At 57.7% G+C, this 19,440-nt stretch overlaps 1 protein-coding gene across 5 annotated transcripts in view; it reads left to right on the top strand.

Annotated features, from left to right (window-relative positions):
- The window catches only part of ATP11A (ATPase phospholipid transporting 11A), a 95,219-nt gene that overhangs the window by 43,434 nt on the left and 32,345 nt on the right, over positions 1-19,440 (top strand). For 4 of the 5 annotated variants that reach the window (XM_042255078.2, XM_027973800.3, XM_042255079.2 and 1 more), the window contains exons 3-14: positions 2,497-2,586; positions 3,167-3,247; positions 5,725-5,832; positions 8,174-8,302; positions 10,063-10,166; positions 10,666-10,716; positions 13,874-13,938; positions 14,606-14,687; positions 15,887-16,037; positions 16,970-17,167; positions 17,809-17,982; positions 18,618-18,781. In XM_042255078.2, coding sequence (XP_042111012.1) covers positions 2,497-2,586; positions 3,167-3,247; positions 5,725-5,832; positions 8,174-8,302; positions 10,063-10,166; positions 10,666-10,716; positions 13,874-13,938; positions 14,606-14,687; positions 15,887-16,037; positions 16,970-17,167; positions 17,809-17,982; positions 18,618-18,781 — 1,397 coding nt within the window. The remainder of the gene's footprint in view (positions 1-2,496; positions 2,587-3,166; positions 3,248-5,724; positions 5,833-8,173; positions 8,303-10,062; positions 10,167-10,665; positions 10,717-13,873; positions 13,939-14,605; positions 14,688-15,886; positions 16,038-16,969; positions 17,168-17,808; positions 17,983-18,617; positions 18,782-19,440) is intronic. The other variant, XM_042255080.2, reaches the window with a different exon arrangement.

Raw genomic sequence — 19,440 nt, forward strand, 5'->3', positions numbered from 1 at the left:
AGCTCCCGGTGAGGACGGAGCCCAGAGGGGAGTCCCCGGTGAGGACGGAGCCCAGAGGGGAGCTCCCGGTGAGGACGGAGCCCAGAGGAGAGCCCATGGTGAGGACAGAGCCCAGAGGGGAGCTCCCCCTGAGGACGGAACCCAGGAGGGGAGTCCCCGGTGAGGACGGAGCCCAGAGGAGAGCCCACGGTGAGGACAGAACCCAGAGGGGAGTCCCCAGTGAGGACAGAACCCGGAGGGGACGAGAGCAGCCAGGGCCAGCTCGCGGCTGACGACACACGCCCGAGCGGACGCCCCCCTGGGCTGTGGTGTGAACCGGACGGGAGGCGGGGATTGTGGTCTGGACTCACAACTCCCCAAGTTGTCTGACGGGAAAGCGATGCTCCGCCCGCCTCAGACGTCTCAGCTCGAGCGCAGCAAGAAAGCACCCACTTTGTTCCGTGCTGTCCTGCTCTGGGGTTCAGTACCGAGGGCTCTGGGGTTAGGTTCTGTCCCACGATGGCATCAGCGGAAGGCAGGACCTGACAGGCGGATGCGGGTCAGAGCGCATCACTGTGCCTTTCATGCAAAGTATCACCTTACATTGTGGCCCAAGTGTCAGAGCAAGTATTTAGACCGTTACGACTTAGCAGAGGTCGGAAGCGTACGACTGGCCCGCTGTTGTCTGTTTGCCAGCTCTCGTGTGTGCAATAGAGACCTCGTTTCATTTTATCCACACAGTGCTGACGATCCGTGCAGTCCCGGCTGTTTAAACTGTCTCACGGGACTTTCAGTTTTCATGCTGTACATTGTCAGAGGTTAACAACCCTTTTCCCACCATATTACTGATAATCAGCAGTAATAACTTACGATGGTCATTTATTCTGTAAAATATGTGGATCACACAACATAACATCTAAGCTGCAGTACAGGCCTCCTACACCCGGTAGGAATAATGTAATCATTTACGTGGTTTTAAGTTCCAGATCTGTGTGGTTCCCTGGTAGACTAGGGTTTAGGAAACGGAAAGGGCATCCTGAAACAGCAACATTGAGATAGATTAATACTGATCTTCACTTTTGGAAGGTGGTAGAAGATGGCCCTCTGCAATAAATACGTGGCGCTTTCTAGTGTGGAAACTTGCGAACATGCAGGAGAAGCGGGGGAGGAGGGCCGTGGGCATGCGCCCGACCGCCCGCTGTCTGCACACATCAGGAGAGGTGGGGAGGAGGGCCGTGGGCATCTGCGCCCGACCGCCCGCTGTCTGCACACATCAGGAGAGGTGGGGAGGAGGGCCGTGGGCATCTGCGCCCGACCGCCCGCTGTCTGCATGCACCAGCAGGCGGCCCAGTGTGTCGTCTGTGAGTCTCTTTTCTACCTTGAGACCATTTTGAAGCAAATCCTAAACGATGTACAACTTCCGTCTGTAAATATTTCAGCAGATGAAAGGTGGGGTTTTGAGTAGGAACTCTTCCCACTAATGTGACTTTGCACTGAGAGTTTGTTAGAGGTGGGGACGTGTTCTGACTTCCTGGGTGGTAAGTGTGCTGGTCTGGGTCCTGGAGACAGGGTGGGCTTCACCGGATGGAGCCTGGAGGGCAATCCCACTTTGGGATTGGGACCTCTTGGAAGGGAGCATATAAAGACTGAAAGATCATTCTAAGTTGGTCACAGAACCACAAAAACGAGATACAGATGCTGTGGTATGGCATGTCTTATGTTTCGTTTAATAGGTCCTTTTCAAAGTTAGGGAAAATAATTTCCTTATGCCCAAGAACGCTGGACTGGGTAGCCTTTCCCTTCTCCAGGGGATCTTCCTGACCCAGGAATGAAACCAGGGTCTCCTGCATTGCAGGCGGATTTTTTACCAGCTGAGCCGCCGGGGAAGCCCTCCTAATGGCCCACTTAAGACAAAATACATCTCTCTCAAACACTTTCAAAGACTGATTTGTTTGTGCTTTTTCTCAAGTTATAGAATCTCAACGACCCTGTCATTTCTGAGACCAGTTTGGGCTCGAACTTCAGTCCTCACCACATTCCTTTAAGGCACAGGCTATTCTTTTATTTTTCTTTTGGTCTCGCTGGGCGGCATGTGGGATCTTTGATCTCCAGCCAGGGATTGAACCCACGCTCCCTGTAGTGAAAGCTCCAAGTCCTAACCGCTGGACCGTCAGAGTAGTCCTTGACACACGCTGCCCTTTTGATCGTGTTACAGACAGAAAGGGTAGAACTCAGGCATTTTAGCAGTGAAGCTCTTCTTGAGCTACCTTGCATTGCCTTGAATTATCTGGGACTGGGTAATTCAAATATGCTGCTTCGGAGTCCGTGTTCTGTGTTGGCAGTTTCTCTGTACGGTCAACAAGTTGATAAAAAGTCTACAAACACTCTCAGCTTTGTTTTGTATCAAAAACTAGTCATCTTTCCCTTTAAATCCAGGGCGGCCTGTCATGGGGCGGAATAGTACCGTGCAAAGTGAAGTGTGGCCCGAATGACCCCGCCTGGTTTTCTTTTCTGCAGTACACGTTCTGGAACTTCGTGCCCAAGAACCTATTTGAGCAGTTCAGAAGAGTAGCCAACTTCTACTTTCTCATCATATTCCTGGTGCAGGTAAGGCTGGCCGCCTCTTCCTGTTGCCCCGAATGTAGATATAAAGAAGTGACATTTGCTCTTGGATGATTGACTGGTTTGCTGATAAAGAGGAGCATGGGCTTGGTGCCCCTTTATCTACAGACCCGTCACCTTCTTTCTTCAAGAGCAAGCGTGTTGGTTCAGAGAGACCTGTTCACTAGACCATGGGTGTGGGCCCTGTGTGTGTGAGCCGGTCCGGCTGCCTCCTGCCCTCATCCTCCAGTCCTGGTGGGAGGCCAGGAGCTTCCTAACCTTTAGGGGGACGCACTCGCTAAGCTCCACGTTATCGCACTTATCCACTCCCCACATCACGACCAGGTCGTGTCCGACTCTTTGCGACCCCGAAAACTGTAGCACGTGAGGCTTCCCTGTCCTTCACGATCTCCCTAAACCACGTGGATGCTCCTAAAAAAAAAAAAAACATGGAAAGGAAGCGAGTTAAAAGAAAGAAAGTGGAAACCTCAGGGAGATGCTGGGAGGTGTCCAGGGCCAAGCAGTCCATCTAAAGCCCCTCAGAAGGGTTCCCGAAGCCGACTCACCCACCCTCTGTTCCCCACAGCTGATTATCGACACGCCCACGAGCCCGGTGACGAGCGGTCTCCCGCTGTTCTTCGTCATCACGGTCACGGCCATCAAGCAGGTGAGCTTTGCAGACGCAAGTGGATGGAGAGGAGGAGGGTCCCACAGAGGCTCTGCTACGGGGGCTGCGTGTCGTCCAAAGCAGAGTCTGCTGACTTATTTCAGCCAGTTCACGGGACGCTCGGCTCACCTCTGAAAGTTCACGTTTGTAACTGGTTTAGATGGATTCTTGAGTTGAAACAAGGCAGGTTGTATAATTCAGTGCTCATTTGCTGCCCTGAGAGTTCGAGGAGGAACCTGTCTTTATCACGTTGAACCGCGTGCAAGTGGCCCCTGAGTTGCCTGCCCGCTGCGTCCCCCGCTGCCCGGACCCCGAGGAGTCGCTCCTTCAGAGGGTCTGAACGTGGCCCCACACGTTGCTCAGCCACGTGACTCCTCACTCAGTGTGGAGCCTGCCGTCCTCTGCAGCCCTGACTGATGAGCCAGTGACTGATGGGAGAGCAGTTTACCTGCTATTCCCGTGATCTGTTCACTGGTGGTTAGCGCTTAACCATCAGCGCTGTTCGGTTCCCACCATTTGGAAGAAAGCCGCGAGCCTCGCTGTCCAGCCCCCTCCTCCAGCCCCGGCTCCTGGCAACCGCCAGTCCACTCTCGGCCTACCCTGGGCGTTCTGTACTAACGGAATCTTGCCTTGGTGGCCTTTTGCGCCTGGCTTATTCACTGAGCATGTTCTCAAGGTTTATCCACTTGTAATGTGTGTCAGCGATTCACTCGTAGATGAACAATGCTCCGCTGTGCAGACGGACCCCGTTTTATTTATCCAGCATCCGCTGATGGATATCTGGTGCTCCTGCTATTCCGGCTCTTCTGGAGAACACTGCCCCGAGCAGTCACGTGGAAGCTTTGTGTGGACGTAGCTTTTCCGTTCCCCTGCATGCATGCAGAGGAAGAGAGTTACTCTAATGTTGAAAGCATTTTCCAAAGTGGCCGAGGCGTTTGACCTTCCCATCAGCTGTGCCTGAGTTTCCAGCTCCTCCACGGTCCCGCTGAGGCTTGTTGCCCATCTGCCTGGTGTACGCTCATCCTAGTGGGCGTGAAGTGGCAGCCGCGGGGGCTTTGCGTTTCCTTCGTAAATAGCGATGCTGGGCACCTTTTCATGAGCTTATTGGCCTTTTGTAAATTTTCTTTCGAGAAATACCTTCAAGTCACTGGCCCATTTTTAAGCTGGATTGTGTCTCATCCCTGAGACAGTTTGTATATTCCAGATACAGGTCCCTTAGATGCAGGTATCTCCTGCATACTTTTGAACACGATGTTTGCCCTGAAATAATTCCTGAAAGGCAGCATCTGAATTCTTGGTGGTCACGTTGCTGAGAAAGCCGTGCTCTCTGTGTTAGTCTCTGAATGAGCACTGGAGGCGCGTCACTGGAGGCGCGGTGCACGCGCTGCCCCGAGCGGTGGGCGTTCACGGCAGAGCGACTCCCCCCAACCAAGAGAACATGAAGAGCCGAGTTTCAGGGCCACCTTCGTGAGTGTGAGGCCAGTGCCCTGCCGGCCTCCGCGGTGAGAGCGTCTGGACTGGTCAGCGTTTGATCCAGAACGGGAGCGGCATCGAAGGCTTCCCTTGGGATCGTCTGGGTTTTGCTTTCCACTTGCCAGTGATCGGCATGTACAGATTTGAACGGCGCTATGATTTGACCTGTTGCCCATGAAATTGGCTTTGAATGTGGAAGTCTGGAAAGCGGATGGAATGAGAATGTGGCCGAGCAGGCGTCCACGCACGCTGATGGGGCGTGTCGGGCCATCTCGGGGACTGTGTGGGGGATCTGACGAGCCTGAGACGAGCCTGCAGGGACCCGTGTCACGAGCGGAGCCTGGTCTGTGCACTCGACACACCCTGTGTGAGCCCCTGAGGGCCAGGCCGGGGGCCGGAGACCCCAGTCCTAACCTGAGCGGGCTCTGCCCTGAGGCGTGGTGCCATCGAAGCCGAAAGACCGTAGCGCAGGGGGCGTCCCCATCCCTAAGGGGGTGCCCTGGAGCGTCCTGCCCTGCGGCCATGCTCCTGGGGGAGGGGGGCCATGCAGGTGCTCAGCAGAGGGCAGTGGCCGTGGCTCCCTGGGGTGAGACCTTCCTGACACCTCGGCCAGGACGTGGTGCCAGGCGGGTGGGGGCGCTGCCCTCTGCAGCCCAGGTCTGCCCTTGCTCCACCTGCGGCAACCCGCCGGCAGCCCCGAAGGGCTTGAGGAGGTGGAGGATTCGGGGCTGTGCCCTTCCGGGACCACCTGGCCCTCAGTGGCCTGCCAGCCTCCCGCATGCATGTCGCCCTGCAGTCCTCTGGGCTGAGTCCTGGCTCCGGGGCCGCCTGCTGCCCGCCCGCGTCCCCCTCAGCCCTGCTGGGCGTCCTGGCCCCGCTCCACGTGGAGAGCCCCTTCCCCGGGGACCGCCGCCCGGCCTCCCCCGGGCGCGGAGCAGGCCTTGAGCGTGGCCGCCTGGCCGGAGCAGGCGAGGGCTCACAGGCGTCTCTCCTGGGTCCCGCAGGGCTACGAGGACTGGCTGCGCCACAAGGCGGACAACGCCATGAACCAGTGCCCCGTGCACTTCGTGCAGCACGGCCGGCTGGTGCGGAAGCAGAGCCGGAAGCTCCGGGTGAGTGCCCGCGGCCCGCGGCCGGCGTCCCTGTGGCAAAGCCTCTGTCGGAGGTCGCTTTAGTCGCTGGGCGCAGACCGCCCCTTCCCCAAGCGCTGCTCCCTTCGGGCACGCTCCTACCACCGTTTTCAACCTCTTTCTCCTGTGGGTCAATTTTTAATGCTGTAATCGACTATAGAGCAGGTTTAGGGTCTCAGCGACCTGGGCGGTAGGTGGGTCCACCTCCAGGACATGTCTTTACGTAGATGGAGTTACATAGCCTGTACCCGCCGGGCTGGCTTTCCTCTCACAGTCGCATTCCCTTGGAGCGCGCCGAGGGTGGGCAACTGGACACCTTTCTTTCCTTGGAGAGTCCGTGGGGGTGGACCGGGGTGGGGCCATGACGAATAAAGCTGCTGTGAGCATCTGTGTAGAGGTTTTTTATGTGAATATAGTTTCCATTTCTCTGGTATAAAGCCAGGAGTTCAGTTGGTGGGTCGTCATGGGAAACCCCTTCTTAGTTGAGCAGGAGCAGCCCAGCCGCGCCCTGGGGAGCCTGCCCTGCCTGTCCGTCTCCACCAGCTCTGTCTCAGAATCCCCAGCCGCGCCCCAGAGAGCTTGCCCTGCCTGTGTGTCCCCGCCAGCTCTGTGTCTCAGCATCCCCAGCCGCGCCCCGGGGAGCCTGCCCTGCCTGTGTGTCCCCGCCAGCTCTGTGTCTCAGCATCCCCAGCCGCTCCCTGGAGAGCCTGCCCTGCCTGTCCGTCCCCGCCAGCTCTGTGTCTCAGCATCCCCAGCCGCTCCCTGGAGAGCCTGCCCTGCCTGTCCGTCCCCACAAGCTCTGTGTCTCAGCATCCCCAGCCGCGCACCGGGGAGCCTGCCCTGCCTGTGTTTCCCCGCCAGCTCTGTGTCTCAGCATCCCCAGCTGCGCTTGGAGCTGTCGCTGCTTCTTGCCTCCGTGGCCCTGGCCTCCGTGTGGTTTAAGTGTGCGCCTCCCTGGTGGCCGGCGAGCGGCTCACGGCTGCCTGCCTGCCTTCAGGACACCTTCTTCCCGAGACATCTCCTCCTGCGGCTGGTGCCTCTGTTCGTCCCGTCAGCCAGGTCCAGCTCTCCGTGGTCCCGTAGGCTGCAGCGCACCGAGCCCCCCTGTCCCTCACTATCCCAGCAGATGTCCCTTCTGCCCAGAACTTCTTTTTCTCTGGGGTGTCGGTCACTTCAGTTCAGTCGCTCAGTCGTGTCCGACTCTTTGCGACCCCATGAATTGCAGCACGCCAGGGCCTCCCTGTCCATCACCAACTCCCAGAGTCCACCCAAACCCATGTCCACTGAGTCGGTGATGCCATCCAGCCATCTCATCCTCTGTTGTCCCCTTCTCCTCCTGCCCTCAATCTTTCCCCAGCAGCAGGGTCTTTTCCAGTGAGTCAGCTCTTCGCGTCAGGTGGCCAAAGTATTGGAGCTTCAGCTTCAGCATCAGTCCTTCCAGTGAATATTCAGGGTTGATTTCCTTTAGGATGGACTGGTTTAGGATTTGTGGCCCTTGCCCGCTTCCTGCTTGGTTCACTGAGGGTTTTTACTGTGGAATGTTGAGAGTTCACATATTCTGGACGCTCGTCGTCTGCCAGAAATACCTTAGCGGGCGTTTCACTGAGCAGAGGCTCTTCATTTAGATGAAGAGCTGACTCCAGCTCACTGGCTTTTCCTTATGTGGATGGTGTTTTTAGCGTCGAGTTAAGAGCTCTTGGCCAAGGCCTGGTGGCCAAACACTTTCTCCTGTTTTTTTTGTTTTTTTTTTCTTCTTAAAGTTTTTATAGTTTTGGATTGCACTCCTTGTCGATTCTGTGTTCCTTTTTCGTGGAAGTCCTTTTTGCGCAGGACTGCCCGAGCGCTCCAGCCTTGTCTGTGGGGAAGGCGGTCCCTCCTCCATCGAGTCCCTCCTCCCCCTTTGTCTAAAGCCCGTTAAGCCCATTCTGTTGTGATGGTCTGTGCCGGTCCTCTGCTGGAACCACACAGTCCTCCTCACTGTGGCCACGTCCCCGGCCTCGTCCACGGGCTGACCACTCACCTCATCCTCCTGGATGGAGTTCAAACATTGCAAAATATTTCTATCTTAGTAAAATAGAATGTTGCAGAACATTCTGTCAGCACGCCCTGTGGAGCGTCCAGGGTCTGAGCCTCCAGGGTCTGAGTGTCCGGTGGTGCGTCGACCTCCCTGGTCTCGCCTGGGTTCGGGCCACATGCCCCGGAAGCGGCTCTTCTCAGCCGCGTCATCCGCACGCTTTCCTGCCGGTGATGCTGTGCGGCGTCCGTGGGAGCCCCGCCCGGGGCCCGCCCCGGTTCACAGCACCGTCTGCCGTCTGTTCTGCAGGTCGGGGACATTGTCCTGGTCAAGGAGGACGAGACCTTCCCCTGTGACCTGATCTTCCTGTCCAGCAGCCGTGCGGACGGGACCTGCCACGTGACCACCGCCAGCCTGGATGGGGAGTCCAGCCACAAAGTAACGCGCCTGCTCCCTGCCCGTGGGACCCCCTCCTTCCCCCGGGATCTGTGCTCCTGTGGCCTGAGGCTGCGTGGGGAGTGAGGCTCTGCGTTCCTGGAGACCAGGGACTATTTCCTCTTTGCGTCTCCTCGATCCCCACTTCCTTCTTCCCGCCCCAGTGCCCTAACCCTCAGCCTCTCCAGGTAACAGAAGCAAGTCCATGTTCCTTTTTAGCTGCTGCTTAGCGAGGGCACCCAGTTAAGGATGTAAGGAAGAAACCGTTAGAATTTGGAGGCTTTCATTTTTCCTGTCAGAATCAGTGACCTCACTAGACTGGAACTGTATGAAAAGCGAGTCTCGATTTGCCCGCTTACTACTTCTCCAATGAGCATCTTTTTGTTAAAGTATCTTAGTAAGGATTTTCAGAAATTATGATTCATTTCTTACATTCAGTGTGGAGTTCTGTACTGGCAGCTGGTACTGAACAATTTTAATTAATGATTACAAACGAAAAGCGCATCGCTATTAATTTTAAGGTTTTCACTGTTTTGAAAACACGGACGCTTGCAGGGAGGTTATGAAAGTGAGCCTGGCCCATGGGTCCAGCGTTTCTGAGGCTCTGGCTCCCGTGGACACAGGAGCTTCCCCGAGGGACAAGCCCTGAAGGGCACCCTGCTCCTCCCCTGTGGATGACCACAGTCTCATCACATGAACCCCGTGGGGTTTCCACACGCTCTCGCGTTTTCTACATCCCGAATCCCAGGGGAGGAAGCCTTGCGGCACAGTCGTCTGTACGGAGAGCAGTTTTGGGTGGAGGTGCTCGGTGTTTAGTGGCTGCCGGAGCTTGAGGGGTCGTGTCCACTCCTCCCCAGCCCAGATGCGCCGTCCACACCCCCCACCCACAGCAGGGCGTCCCTGCCCAGACGTGGCCACCCTTCCCAGGAGCGGATGCTGTGAGCGTCCGGTGCATCACTGCGGTCAGGGTGAAGCCACGCCTGTCCACACGTGGCCCGTGGCAGACGTCTGTGTTTGGGCTCCTGGGCTTAGGGCACCAGAGCCGTCTCCTCGAGCAGAGGAGGGGCCCTGCACTGCTCACCTGCGGAGCTTTCCTGTCCTTCAGATGTGGACAGAGCTCTCGTGAGGACAGTTTACAAGCTCCCCAGCGCAGGACACACCAGGGCCCTCACGCTAGCCGGAGGCTGTGATCACGCCCCCGTCATTCTGATTCCTCACCCGCTTGCCCGAGCTAACTCGTCAGGGTTGTGGAGGAGATGGCGTCCTCCCAAGCCAGCCCACCTGTCCACCGTTCCTGGTGCCCTAAGGGCCCATCTTCGCAAAATGGGGTCCCAGACCAGCAGCACCAGCAGCCCTGGGATCCGCTTAGAAGCGTGGTTCTCAGGCGCCACCCAGACCGTCGGCCTCGGAGACTCTGGGGCAGGGCTGGGGCCATGGCCTCTAGTCTGGACAGATGAACCCAAATGTCTGCCTATGGAGGAGAACTGGGTTAGTTGAGGACATTGGCTAAGGACACTTGGCTGGCGCGTCTCAGATGCAGGAATCACGCACGGTGGTACCTACAGCCTTGTAACCGTTTTACGTCTGCAGACGCTGTCTCATATGTAGCCAGGCTCTGTACTCAGCCTTATTTATGTGCGTAAGCACTTAGACACCGGGGCTGCCCAGGACGGGGGCACCGACTGCCCCAGGACGGGGCTCCCACCGCGGGGAGATTATGTTGCTTGTTTGGGCTGTGACTCCCATGTCCTGTCTGTCTGCAGACGCATTATGCGGTTCAGGACACAAAGGGGTTCCATTCGGAGGAAGACATCGACAGTCTCCACGCAACCATTGAGTGTGAGCAGCCCCAGCCCGACCTCTACAAGTAAGCCAGCCTCCGCCCGGGGCCCCCCCGCCCCCGCCCCCGCCCCCGCCCCCCAGGGCCTCCCCGCCCCCCAGGGCCTGGCTCCTGGCTGGTTGGGGGTGTGTGTGCATCACCGCGAAGTCTAGTCTGGTTGGGGGGGTGTGTGTGCATCACCGCGGAAGTCTAGCCCCCTTCCAATCTGTAGCTCTCTGTACAGATGCTTGAAAAGGCTTCCTGGAATAAATGTGTTGAAGAAAAATGAATTTTCTGTGCTTTGAGGAAGTGATTTTAAGGAATGTCATTTAAGTCATTGCAGCTGTGGGCTAATTAGGGCAAGTAAAAGCGGGGCGGGGAAGAAGCATGGTTGAGCCCCTCAGCCTTGTGTTCCCGGGAGGACCTCAGCCCTTCTTAGAGAGGGAGGTACCGGGTGGGGGCGGTCCAGGAGCCAGGGTCTCAGGTCCTGTTCCCCACCCCCCACCCGCCCACTGCCACGGCAGTGACCTGACCCTCCCGCCCCCAGGTTCGTCGGCCGCATAAATGTTTACAACGATCAAAATGACCCTGTGGTGAGGTGAGTCCTCTGCTTCTTATGAAGGCTTTTGGGGGTTTCGTGTCTATCGTTCAGTTAAACGTGGCTCTTTTCCTGATGAGAGCTGTTCGTGGTGGTTGTCCAGTGGGTTTGAGGGGGTCCTAGAGAAAGAAATGGCACCCCACTCCAGTATTCTTGCCTGGAGAATCCCATGGATGGAGGAGCCTGGTGGGCTACAGTCCACGGGGTCGCGAAGAGTCGGACACGACTGAGTGACTTCACTTTCACTTTCTGACCAGAGTCTGGGCCCTGTCCTTTAAGGGGTTTGAGGGACTCCTGTCTGACTGGAGTCTGGGCTCTGTCCCGTGGCTGGTTTGAGGGGCTCCTTTCTGACTAGAGTCTGGATTCTGTCCCGTGGCTGGTTTGAGGGGGCCCTTTCTGACCAGAGTCTGGGCCCTGTCCTTTAAGGGGTTTGAGGGGGTCCTTTCTGACTGGAGTCTGGGCTCTGTCCCGTGGCTGGTTTGAGGGGGTCCTTTCTGACCAGAGTCTGGGCTCTGTCCCGTGGCTGGTTTGAGGGGCTCCTGTCTGACCAGAGTCTGGGCTCTGTCCCGTGGCTGGTTTAAGGGGCTCCTTTCTGACTAGAGTCTGGGCCCTGTCCTGTAAGGGGTTTGAAGGGCTCCTTTCCGACTGGAGTCTGGGCTCTGTCCCGTGGCTGGTTTCTCTCGTGCCTACGTCTGGATGTGTTAACACACTAACGACACCGTGGAGAATGTTCTCCCGAGAGTCTGCTGAGGGCCCCGTCACAGCCGGGCAGGGCAGGATTCCCCCTCCTCAAGCAGGCGATGGGGAGGGTGCGGTTCCCCATTAGAAACAGCTTCCGTAGCTGAACAGACTATGAGTCCGAATGGCTTCTGACTCGGAGGCCGTCAGATCGGCTGCGTGAATCTGCTCGTGGTCGTCTCCAGGCACCTTCTTGCCCTGGACGTCGGGGACGTGCCTCCCGAGGGCCCGTTCCGGGTTCGCGCCCACCAGGGATGGGGAACCTGCTGCAGGGGGTGCACCGTGACCAGCACAGGTCCCAGGTGGGCGTCCACAGCCAGACCGCTGGCGGCTGGGAGCTGACTCAGCCCCGAGGCCTCGGACCCCGCTCGGCCCGGGCGTGGGTTCTTCGGCCTCCGCTTCCCAGGCCTGGGGACGTTTCACCCGCACGAGGGGTCGGGGTCTACACTGAGGGGACTGCCTTTGAAGTTGCTCCTTTTCCACAAACCCCGCTGGCCTGAGATCATTTTTCTTCCAAGTCAAACGTCTCCAGATCGCCAGTGTTCTGGCGTCACTGTGTGTATTAAAGAAAACGCTGGCCCGGAAGTAGAAGAGAGAATGGAAACCAGGGTCAGATGAGTAGCTGTGGGGCTTCTCTCCTTGAGAGGCTCCAGGAGTTACTTGTTTTAAGGAAGCAGTTGGCACCCTCTTGGCATGTTTTCATCACCATTCTTCATCAGCAGGTTACCAAGTGCTTTCCAGAACCTCTGCCGGCCTTGCCTCGGTCTTTCTTAAATGCATATGGTTCTCAAAGTGAACGACTGGTTAGTGAGGAGAAACAGCCTGTATTCCTGTGCCTCGTGAGGGTTAATTTGTATTTGAAGGAGGGTGGATAGATTCAGCTGGCTGCACAGCAGCAGTGGTGAACCTGGAGCAGTCAGCACTGCTGGTTTTCCTTATTTGATATTTGTACAGAGTTGACGGCTGAGTCTCTTGAGAGAGAATCACTGTTACTGTATTTCGATACTTTTTCTAATTTCGCTTTTTTTAGTATTTATACTAAAGTCCGCAGACTTTTAATATTTGGATGTTTAAAGGTGTTTATAACTTTGTGGCGTGGGCAGGTATGAATTGTATATCCAAGCTCTGGACCCTTTCTGAGTGATGTTTCTTCATCCTCCGGTCCAAACCAGGAGCAAAGTACTTTTTAAAGTAAGTTATTTTTAGACTCCACAGAGACACTGTATAAAGGGCTGTTTGTTTCCATAAACACCTTGGACGTGAGCTGTCGTGGTTGCCGACAGAGGCTGACAGTGCTTGAAACAGAAACGGACAGCACGTGTGCCCCAGGCGCCCCGTCCCACGTGGCTGTCCGGCTGGGGGCCATGCCCTGAGGCCACGGACACCCCTGGGCAGACCACTGGGGTCAGGGTGCCCCAGCCAGCGCGCCTCCCTGGGCAGTCCCTCCTTCTCGTCTTCTCCCTGATGTGGTCCTGAGCCAGGTCGGCTGAGTACACGGGATGCATTTAAGTTTATAGTGCTCAGTAAGTCCTCAGCCTCCCTCGGTAAAAGGAGATCAAATGTTGACTGAATGGAAAGCAAACTTCAGCAGATTTTCCCCTTTACCCCAAACCCCTTTACTCTCCGAAGAAAGTCAGGAGAACGTTGCATGCAGCGAAGCTAGTCAGTCTGAATCTGCGTCTTACTCCCCTTCCGCTCTTGGGAGATGAGAAAACGGGATTACTCGGTCAACAGAGCGGGGCACTGGCCCTGCACCCCTAAAGCAGAGAGCTTGTCAGCTGTTCAGGTGACCCGACTCACCGTTGAGTCCCAAGTGCTTGTTTCCACACGAGTGGTTTCCAACTTCCTCGGCTGCCCCAGCACAGCAGTGCGCGGGCCGCTGCAGACGCGCAGGCCAGCTGCGTCCAGGGCCTGGGGCCTGGCTGCGTGCTTGTGGGTGCCTCGCTGAGCCGTCAGCGCCCTCTGAAAGCCAGACTGTGGTAATGTGTGTGACACTCCCCCAGGATGGGCTAGAAACAGCTCAGTGAGTCGCGGGCACCGCTTGGCATCCCCTGCGCAGCCAGCCTCAGATGTGAAGCTTGCTGGGCGGGTTTCCGGGCTGGTCTGTGGGGTGGCGCTTCTGGGAGGGGCCCTGGTGCTGCCGGTGGTGAGACCCTCGCTGTCTCTAATGGAGTGGCGGCAAAGCCTCGGGGGCCACCCAGCGGGGCTGGGGCCCTGATGCAGCTGACTGTGGCACTCTCCCAGCAGACGGTTCTTACTGTCCCCAGGGAAAGAGTGCCTGCCTTTCCTGGGGCTCGGCTAGAGTTCATAGTCCAGATACAGGCGGACCTGCACTGAGATGGCCTCCTCGTGAAATGCGGTGTCGAGCCGGTGAGCTGCTTCTCCAGTGTCCTGTTCCTGATCGCCCGTCTCTTTGCAGGCCGTTAGGATCGGAAAACCTGCTTCTTAGAGGAGCCACGCTAAAGAACACTGAGAAAATCTTCGGTAAATGTTTTAATTAGTGAGTTATTAACAATAGCTGCTAAAGCTAAGGGCCCGTAAGCAGGTAAAATCCGTGGAGGTACCCTGAGAGTGTCTCTTTGTGCTTTGAGGTTCTGTGGATTTATGGTGGTGAAAATCATCCTCACTAAGAAAACCAGTCTCCACGCACGACCACAGTCCACAACAGGGACATGTCAGGTCGCTGCCTGCGTACTGAGAGCCTGCAGTCTGTGACCCAAACGTGAAGTCGTGCCTGTGAAAGAATCCGCTCACTGCGGCTCTGCAGGGAGTTCCTTTCATGGCTGTTTCTTTGTTAGCTTCCATTTCCACTGGGTTAATTTTTATGTTTTAACTGATACACAAGTGATACTTTATGTTTTAACTGATACACAACTAATGCACTTGTGTCTTATTGTTGGGAAACCCGAATTACTAAAATCTGAACGTTTTTTTAAACAAGTACACATTGCTCTCTATGTATGCAGGAGAAAAAGTCTCTGGTCTAAAGAATCTTTCTGTGTGACTTTTTCTGAACAGCTGGCTGGCCTAGAAAAGTGTAAAGTGTGATTTGCTTTGTCCAGAACCCGGTAGTGCCTCTGCATGTGCCTTGCTGTGCAGAGAGAGACGCACAGCTGAGCCGTCGCTCCACCAGCCGCTCTCTGCTTTACAGGCGTTGCTATTTACACGGGCATGGAGACCAAGATGGCGCTGAACTACCAGTCCAAGTCCCAGAAGCGCTCTGCTGTTGAGAAGTAAGCTCGTGCATCCCATGGACTGAATCCCGTAAAACGCCTAATGCCCCCGACCTCATCGGGATCATCACAAATCCGTGACTTGACTGCCGCAAACCCCGGCAGCTGTGGAATCGGATTTCTCTCGGTCTGATCAGCAGCTCTTTCGTGAGGTCTGACAGACGGTTGGGCCGGTGATTTAGATCCTAGAGCGACTACCTTACTTCGTGGGGCTGGAGATGCCTTGCACCCAGCCACCTCTGCAACTCCCACTGAGTGCGGACACCTGGGTCCAGGTCAGCTGCCGGTGCTGGTCCTCCTGTGAGAAAGTTGAAATTAGGTCACTTTTCTGATGTGGTTTCACTGAGGAAAGTGTGAGCAGAGCCAACAGCCTTCATTAAACAGTAAAATCCTTTTGATGATAAGTCAGGACAGAGTTGGGTTTGTAAGAAAATGCGGCCCAGGCGGCGTTGTCTTTGCCTCACAAAATACAGTGTGTCCCTAGCCTGAGGTGGACGGCTGAGGGACCACGTGTTGTGAACTGAAGAGAGACTGGCTCCTTAGTGATTTGGGGGTGGCGGTCAGGGCACCACTGTCTGCTGCTGGGAAGGCGACCTCGAAGTGGGGTGCTGGGTCTCTGCCCACCTGTGGCTGCTTCATCTGTGGAGTTGGGCCGTCGGCTCTTACTGAGGAAGGATGCTTAGTTTCCAGATGTCTGGATTGAGAAATAGGTCTCAGATACTGGAAAACCAGACCTCCTTCACAGGCTCCTGAGGACTGGCTAAGGACTCAGCGGTTTTCCTACTCAAGGCGTTTGCTCGCTCCCTCCTGCCTCCCTCCGGGTTGGGAGCACACTGGTTGATGCTTCGTGGTAGAGGACGTTGATTCCCGGAGGTTGTGTGAATTAAGAGCCCTAGACCACGCGGAAGCCCCCTGAGCAGGGCCGCCGTGCCCTGCGCTCCTGTCCGCCAGGGTTCCCTGGCCCCTGCTCTGTCCCTGTGGCCCCAAACTCAGGCCAGCGCCCAGAGTGGCCTCAGATGCAGACGAGCTCGCCGTCTCCGCTTTGACGGTCGGTCGGGGGGCGGCGGGGGGGGTTCCCCGTGAAACCCTTTGCTGTGTTGCTCCAGTCTGCTCGCGTCGTGCTCACTCTGGCGTCCGACGCCCAGCGCGGGGTCCTGGGGGAGCAGGCGCTCAGCCTCCACGACCATCCTGCGTTTCAGGTCGATGAACACGTTCCTCATCGTGTACCTGTGCATCCTCATCAGCAAGGCGCTGGTCAACACCGTCCTGAAGTACGTGTGGCAGAGCACGCCGTTCCAGGACGAGCCGTGGTACAGCCGGAAGACGGAGGCCGAGAGGCAGAGGAGCCTGGTACTGCGGGGCGCGCTGCGGCAGGCGCCGTGGACGCCTAGGGGCACGGGGTGAAGAGCTGCTGGTGCAGACAGTGACGCCCCCATAGGCACCGGCGCTCTGCCTTCTTTGCGTATTTGAATGTTTAGGTCTGGAAAAGTAGCTTCCATCCTAAATTCATAAGGACGAACCTTAAACGTTGGGAGTGTGGAGTCTTAACCACTGGCCCACCAGGCAAGTCCCCAGTGTGTTAATTAAATCTCCTCTACTTAGGGGCTTCCCTGCTGGCTCAGATGGTAAAGCATCTGCCTGCAATGCAGGAGACCCGGGTTCGATCCCTGGGTCAGGACGATCCCCTGGAGTAGGAAATGGCAAGCCGCTCCAGCATTCTTGCCTGGAAAATCCCGTGGTTGTAGGAGCCTGATAGGTTACAGTCCATGGTGTTGCAGAGTCGGACACGACCGAGCGACTCCCTCCCACTTCCACTTCTGCTTAAAATGGTCCAGTTTTCTGGCTGGGCCTACCCCATCTCCCAGCCTGGGTGCCTACCTCCTTCCTCTGCTCAGCCTCCCAGGGGACCGAATGGCTCAGAAATAAGGGTGGAACTAGACAGAAGCCGCTTGTCCAGACCTAAGCTTGGTCATTTGTCGGAGTCTCAGAGGAAACCGAATAATCCCACTGTCTGGTGTCCTCCGGGCTCTCAGTGGGAGGCCCCCATGCCTCCAGGTGTGACTCACGAGTGACCCACCCCCCACCCCGCCCGCCAGCAGCACAGGGTGGGGCCGCTCCCGGCCTGGGCGCAGTGGGCGGACAGAGGAGAGCAGGCGGCCCCCGACGCCCCAGGTGGGCTTCACCTTTGGTTCTGAAGCACCTGTGTCCGGCGCCCGCTGGGCTGGGCCGGCTGCGCTGAGCTGCGGCTGTGCAGCGCTGGCGGTGACCGCGCGCCGCCTCAGTTCCTCAGGGCCTTCACGGACTTCCTGGCCTTCATGGTCCTCTTCAACTACATCATCCCTGTGTCCATGTACGTCACCGTGGAGATGCAGAAGTTCCTGGGCTCCTACTTTATCACCTGGGACAACGAGATGTTTGACGAGGAGTTGGGGGAAGGGCCGCTGGTCAACACCTCGGATCTGAACGAGGAGCTGGGGCAGGTCAGTGTCTCCGGAGCTGTCTCCTCTCTCCGGCTGGCAGGGGAGCCCTCGCGCCTGCCTCCTCGGGTTTCCGGAGGCACATGACTCTCAGCCTGCCGCAGACGCCCTGGGTGTTCGGAGGGGGACGCTGCCATCCCCGAGCAGATATGACTTACACCCGAAAGACGGCAGCAGAGCGGCTTCCCCGCCTTGTGTGACAGTGGGGATGCTTCTGTGTCGACAAGTTAGGCAGACTCGGGACGTTCACTCACAACACCGGCTCACCCGTGGCCTTTCTAAGCGGTTCTGAGTCCGCATTTCGAGGGCCTGAATTGGGGTGAATCGGCAGTGAGCCCTCAGCTCCCCCAGCCGTCCTCTCAGGCCTCAGGGCCCGAGGTCATCACTGTCAGGGTGGGCAGAGTGAGCCTGAGCTTCGGTCTCTGGTGTAAAGAGAGTTCAAAACCCCTCCACGGAGCTGCTCCAGGCTGCCAGCTTGGGGCCTGAGCTCTGCGCTGTCTGGACCTGCTGAGTGGGCGTGATAGCCAGGACCTGCCCTGCAGAGGGCATGTGGGTGGGAGCCCCGAGCAGGAGCCCCGTGGAGGGCGCGGAGGGTGGGGGCCGAGCCCCTTGGGGCAGCACTGGCATCGGAGCCGCGCCCGCAGGTGGAGTACGTGTTCACGGACAAGACGGGCACCCTCACCGAGAACAACATGGAGTTCAGGGAGTGCTGCGTGGAGGGCCGCGTGTGCGCGCCGCACGCCGTCTGCAACGGGCAGGCGCTCCCCGACGCCTCCGCCACGGACATGATCGACGCCTCCCCAGGCGCCAGTGGGCGGGTAGGTGACCATGCTTCCCGCCCGAGTCCTGCCCCCTCCCTTCCCACGGCCGTGTCTCGGGACACAGCAAGGGCACCTCCTGTCCCGGGGTCTGGGACAGAACCAACTCTCCCGTGACATGTAGGAAGAAAAGACGTGGGTGCAGGCGTCCCTGGTGAATCCGGCCGTCGCGTCGGGGCTGGAGACAGCTCACGTCACACTTGAGCTGGGTCACTGTGGGCTGAGAGCAGGGGGCCCTGCAGACCGTGCGTGCTCACGCACGGACACACTCACAGGGACCCAGTCACAGACACGGACACACCTGCACACCAGGCACACATGCGTGCTCACGCAAGCTGTACAGCTGCACACGCTCGCACGTAGACACGCACACACACAGCCTGCTGCTGCGGCTCCGGGGGCGCCGTTGCCCTCGTCAGCGGTCACCCAGGAGGCCCTTCCAGAAGCCTGAGCCTGCCGCCTCCCTGAGGTCACGTCCATGCCGTCTGGCCTGGGCTCCGCTGCCACCCCCAGAGGCAGCGCTGGCACCCCCGCCCCCGGCGGCTGCAGGCCCTGCTGTGTTGGTCGTCGTCTTGTTTGGGCTCCTTCTGTCTTAAGCGGACGTGCTTAGAGCTGTGGGTTGTGCTGTGTTTCAGGAGCGGGAGGAGCTGTTTTTCCGGGCCCTCTGTCTCTGCCACACCATCCAGGTGAAGGACGACGAGGAGGTGGATGGGCCCCAGAAGTCACCGGACTCAGGGAAGCGCTCCGCGTACATCTCATCCTCGCCCGACGAGGTGGCCCTGGTCGAGGGCATCCAGAGGTGCGTGGCGGGCGACTCCGGTCCTAGAGGCGGGGTGTTCTGGGCACTGTCCACCGTCACCGTTGACGTGTCCTGGGAGCCTCCTGACCAGGCCCCTGGGCCTGGGGCGTCTGCTGGGGTGGGGGCCAGGCGGTCCCTGCCTCTGGACTCAGGCCTTCCTCTGACCCCACGGCGGTGGATGCGGGTTCCTCCTGCTGTCTTAGACAGTAGTCTTCCTCCTGACTTCTGCAGTAAACTAGAGGCCATTGCAAACACTCGCAGACACTTTTAAGATGCAGTCTTCCTTGTCCATCCTAAAAAATTGACGTCCAGAGAGGTCAAGCAACTTCCGTAGAGTCACCCAGCATGAGAAGGGCTGGGCCGGATGCGGGGGCTCTCTCCCCGCTGGCTCCTGTGAGTCCTGTCCTGCCAGCCCCTTCAGGACTCTTTACTGGGCGCTGTTGCTGCCGTGTGACTTGGGGCTCTGTGCAAACACTCGGGAAAACACTTCTCTCCAGGTGTGTAATTTCACGTCTTCCTGTTCTCATCGCCGATGACCCTGGTTTAACTCTGAAGGTGCGGGATTCGCCGCACGGCACAGGGAACTAAGCCCAAGCCTCACAATAACTTGTAGCAGAATATGAGCTGCAGAAAGTGCCAAGTCACAGCGTTGTATACCT

The sequence above is a fragment of the Ovis aries genome, chromosome 10, assembly GCF_016772045.2.
Source record: "Ovis aries strain OAR_USU_Benz2616 breed Rambouillet chromosome 10, ARS-UI_Ramb_v3.0, whole genome shotgun sequence".
NCBI lineage: Eukaryota > Metazoa > Chordata > Mammalia > Artiodactyla > Bovidae > Ovis > Ovis aries.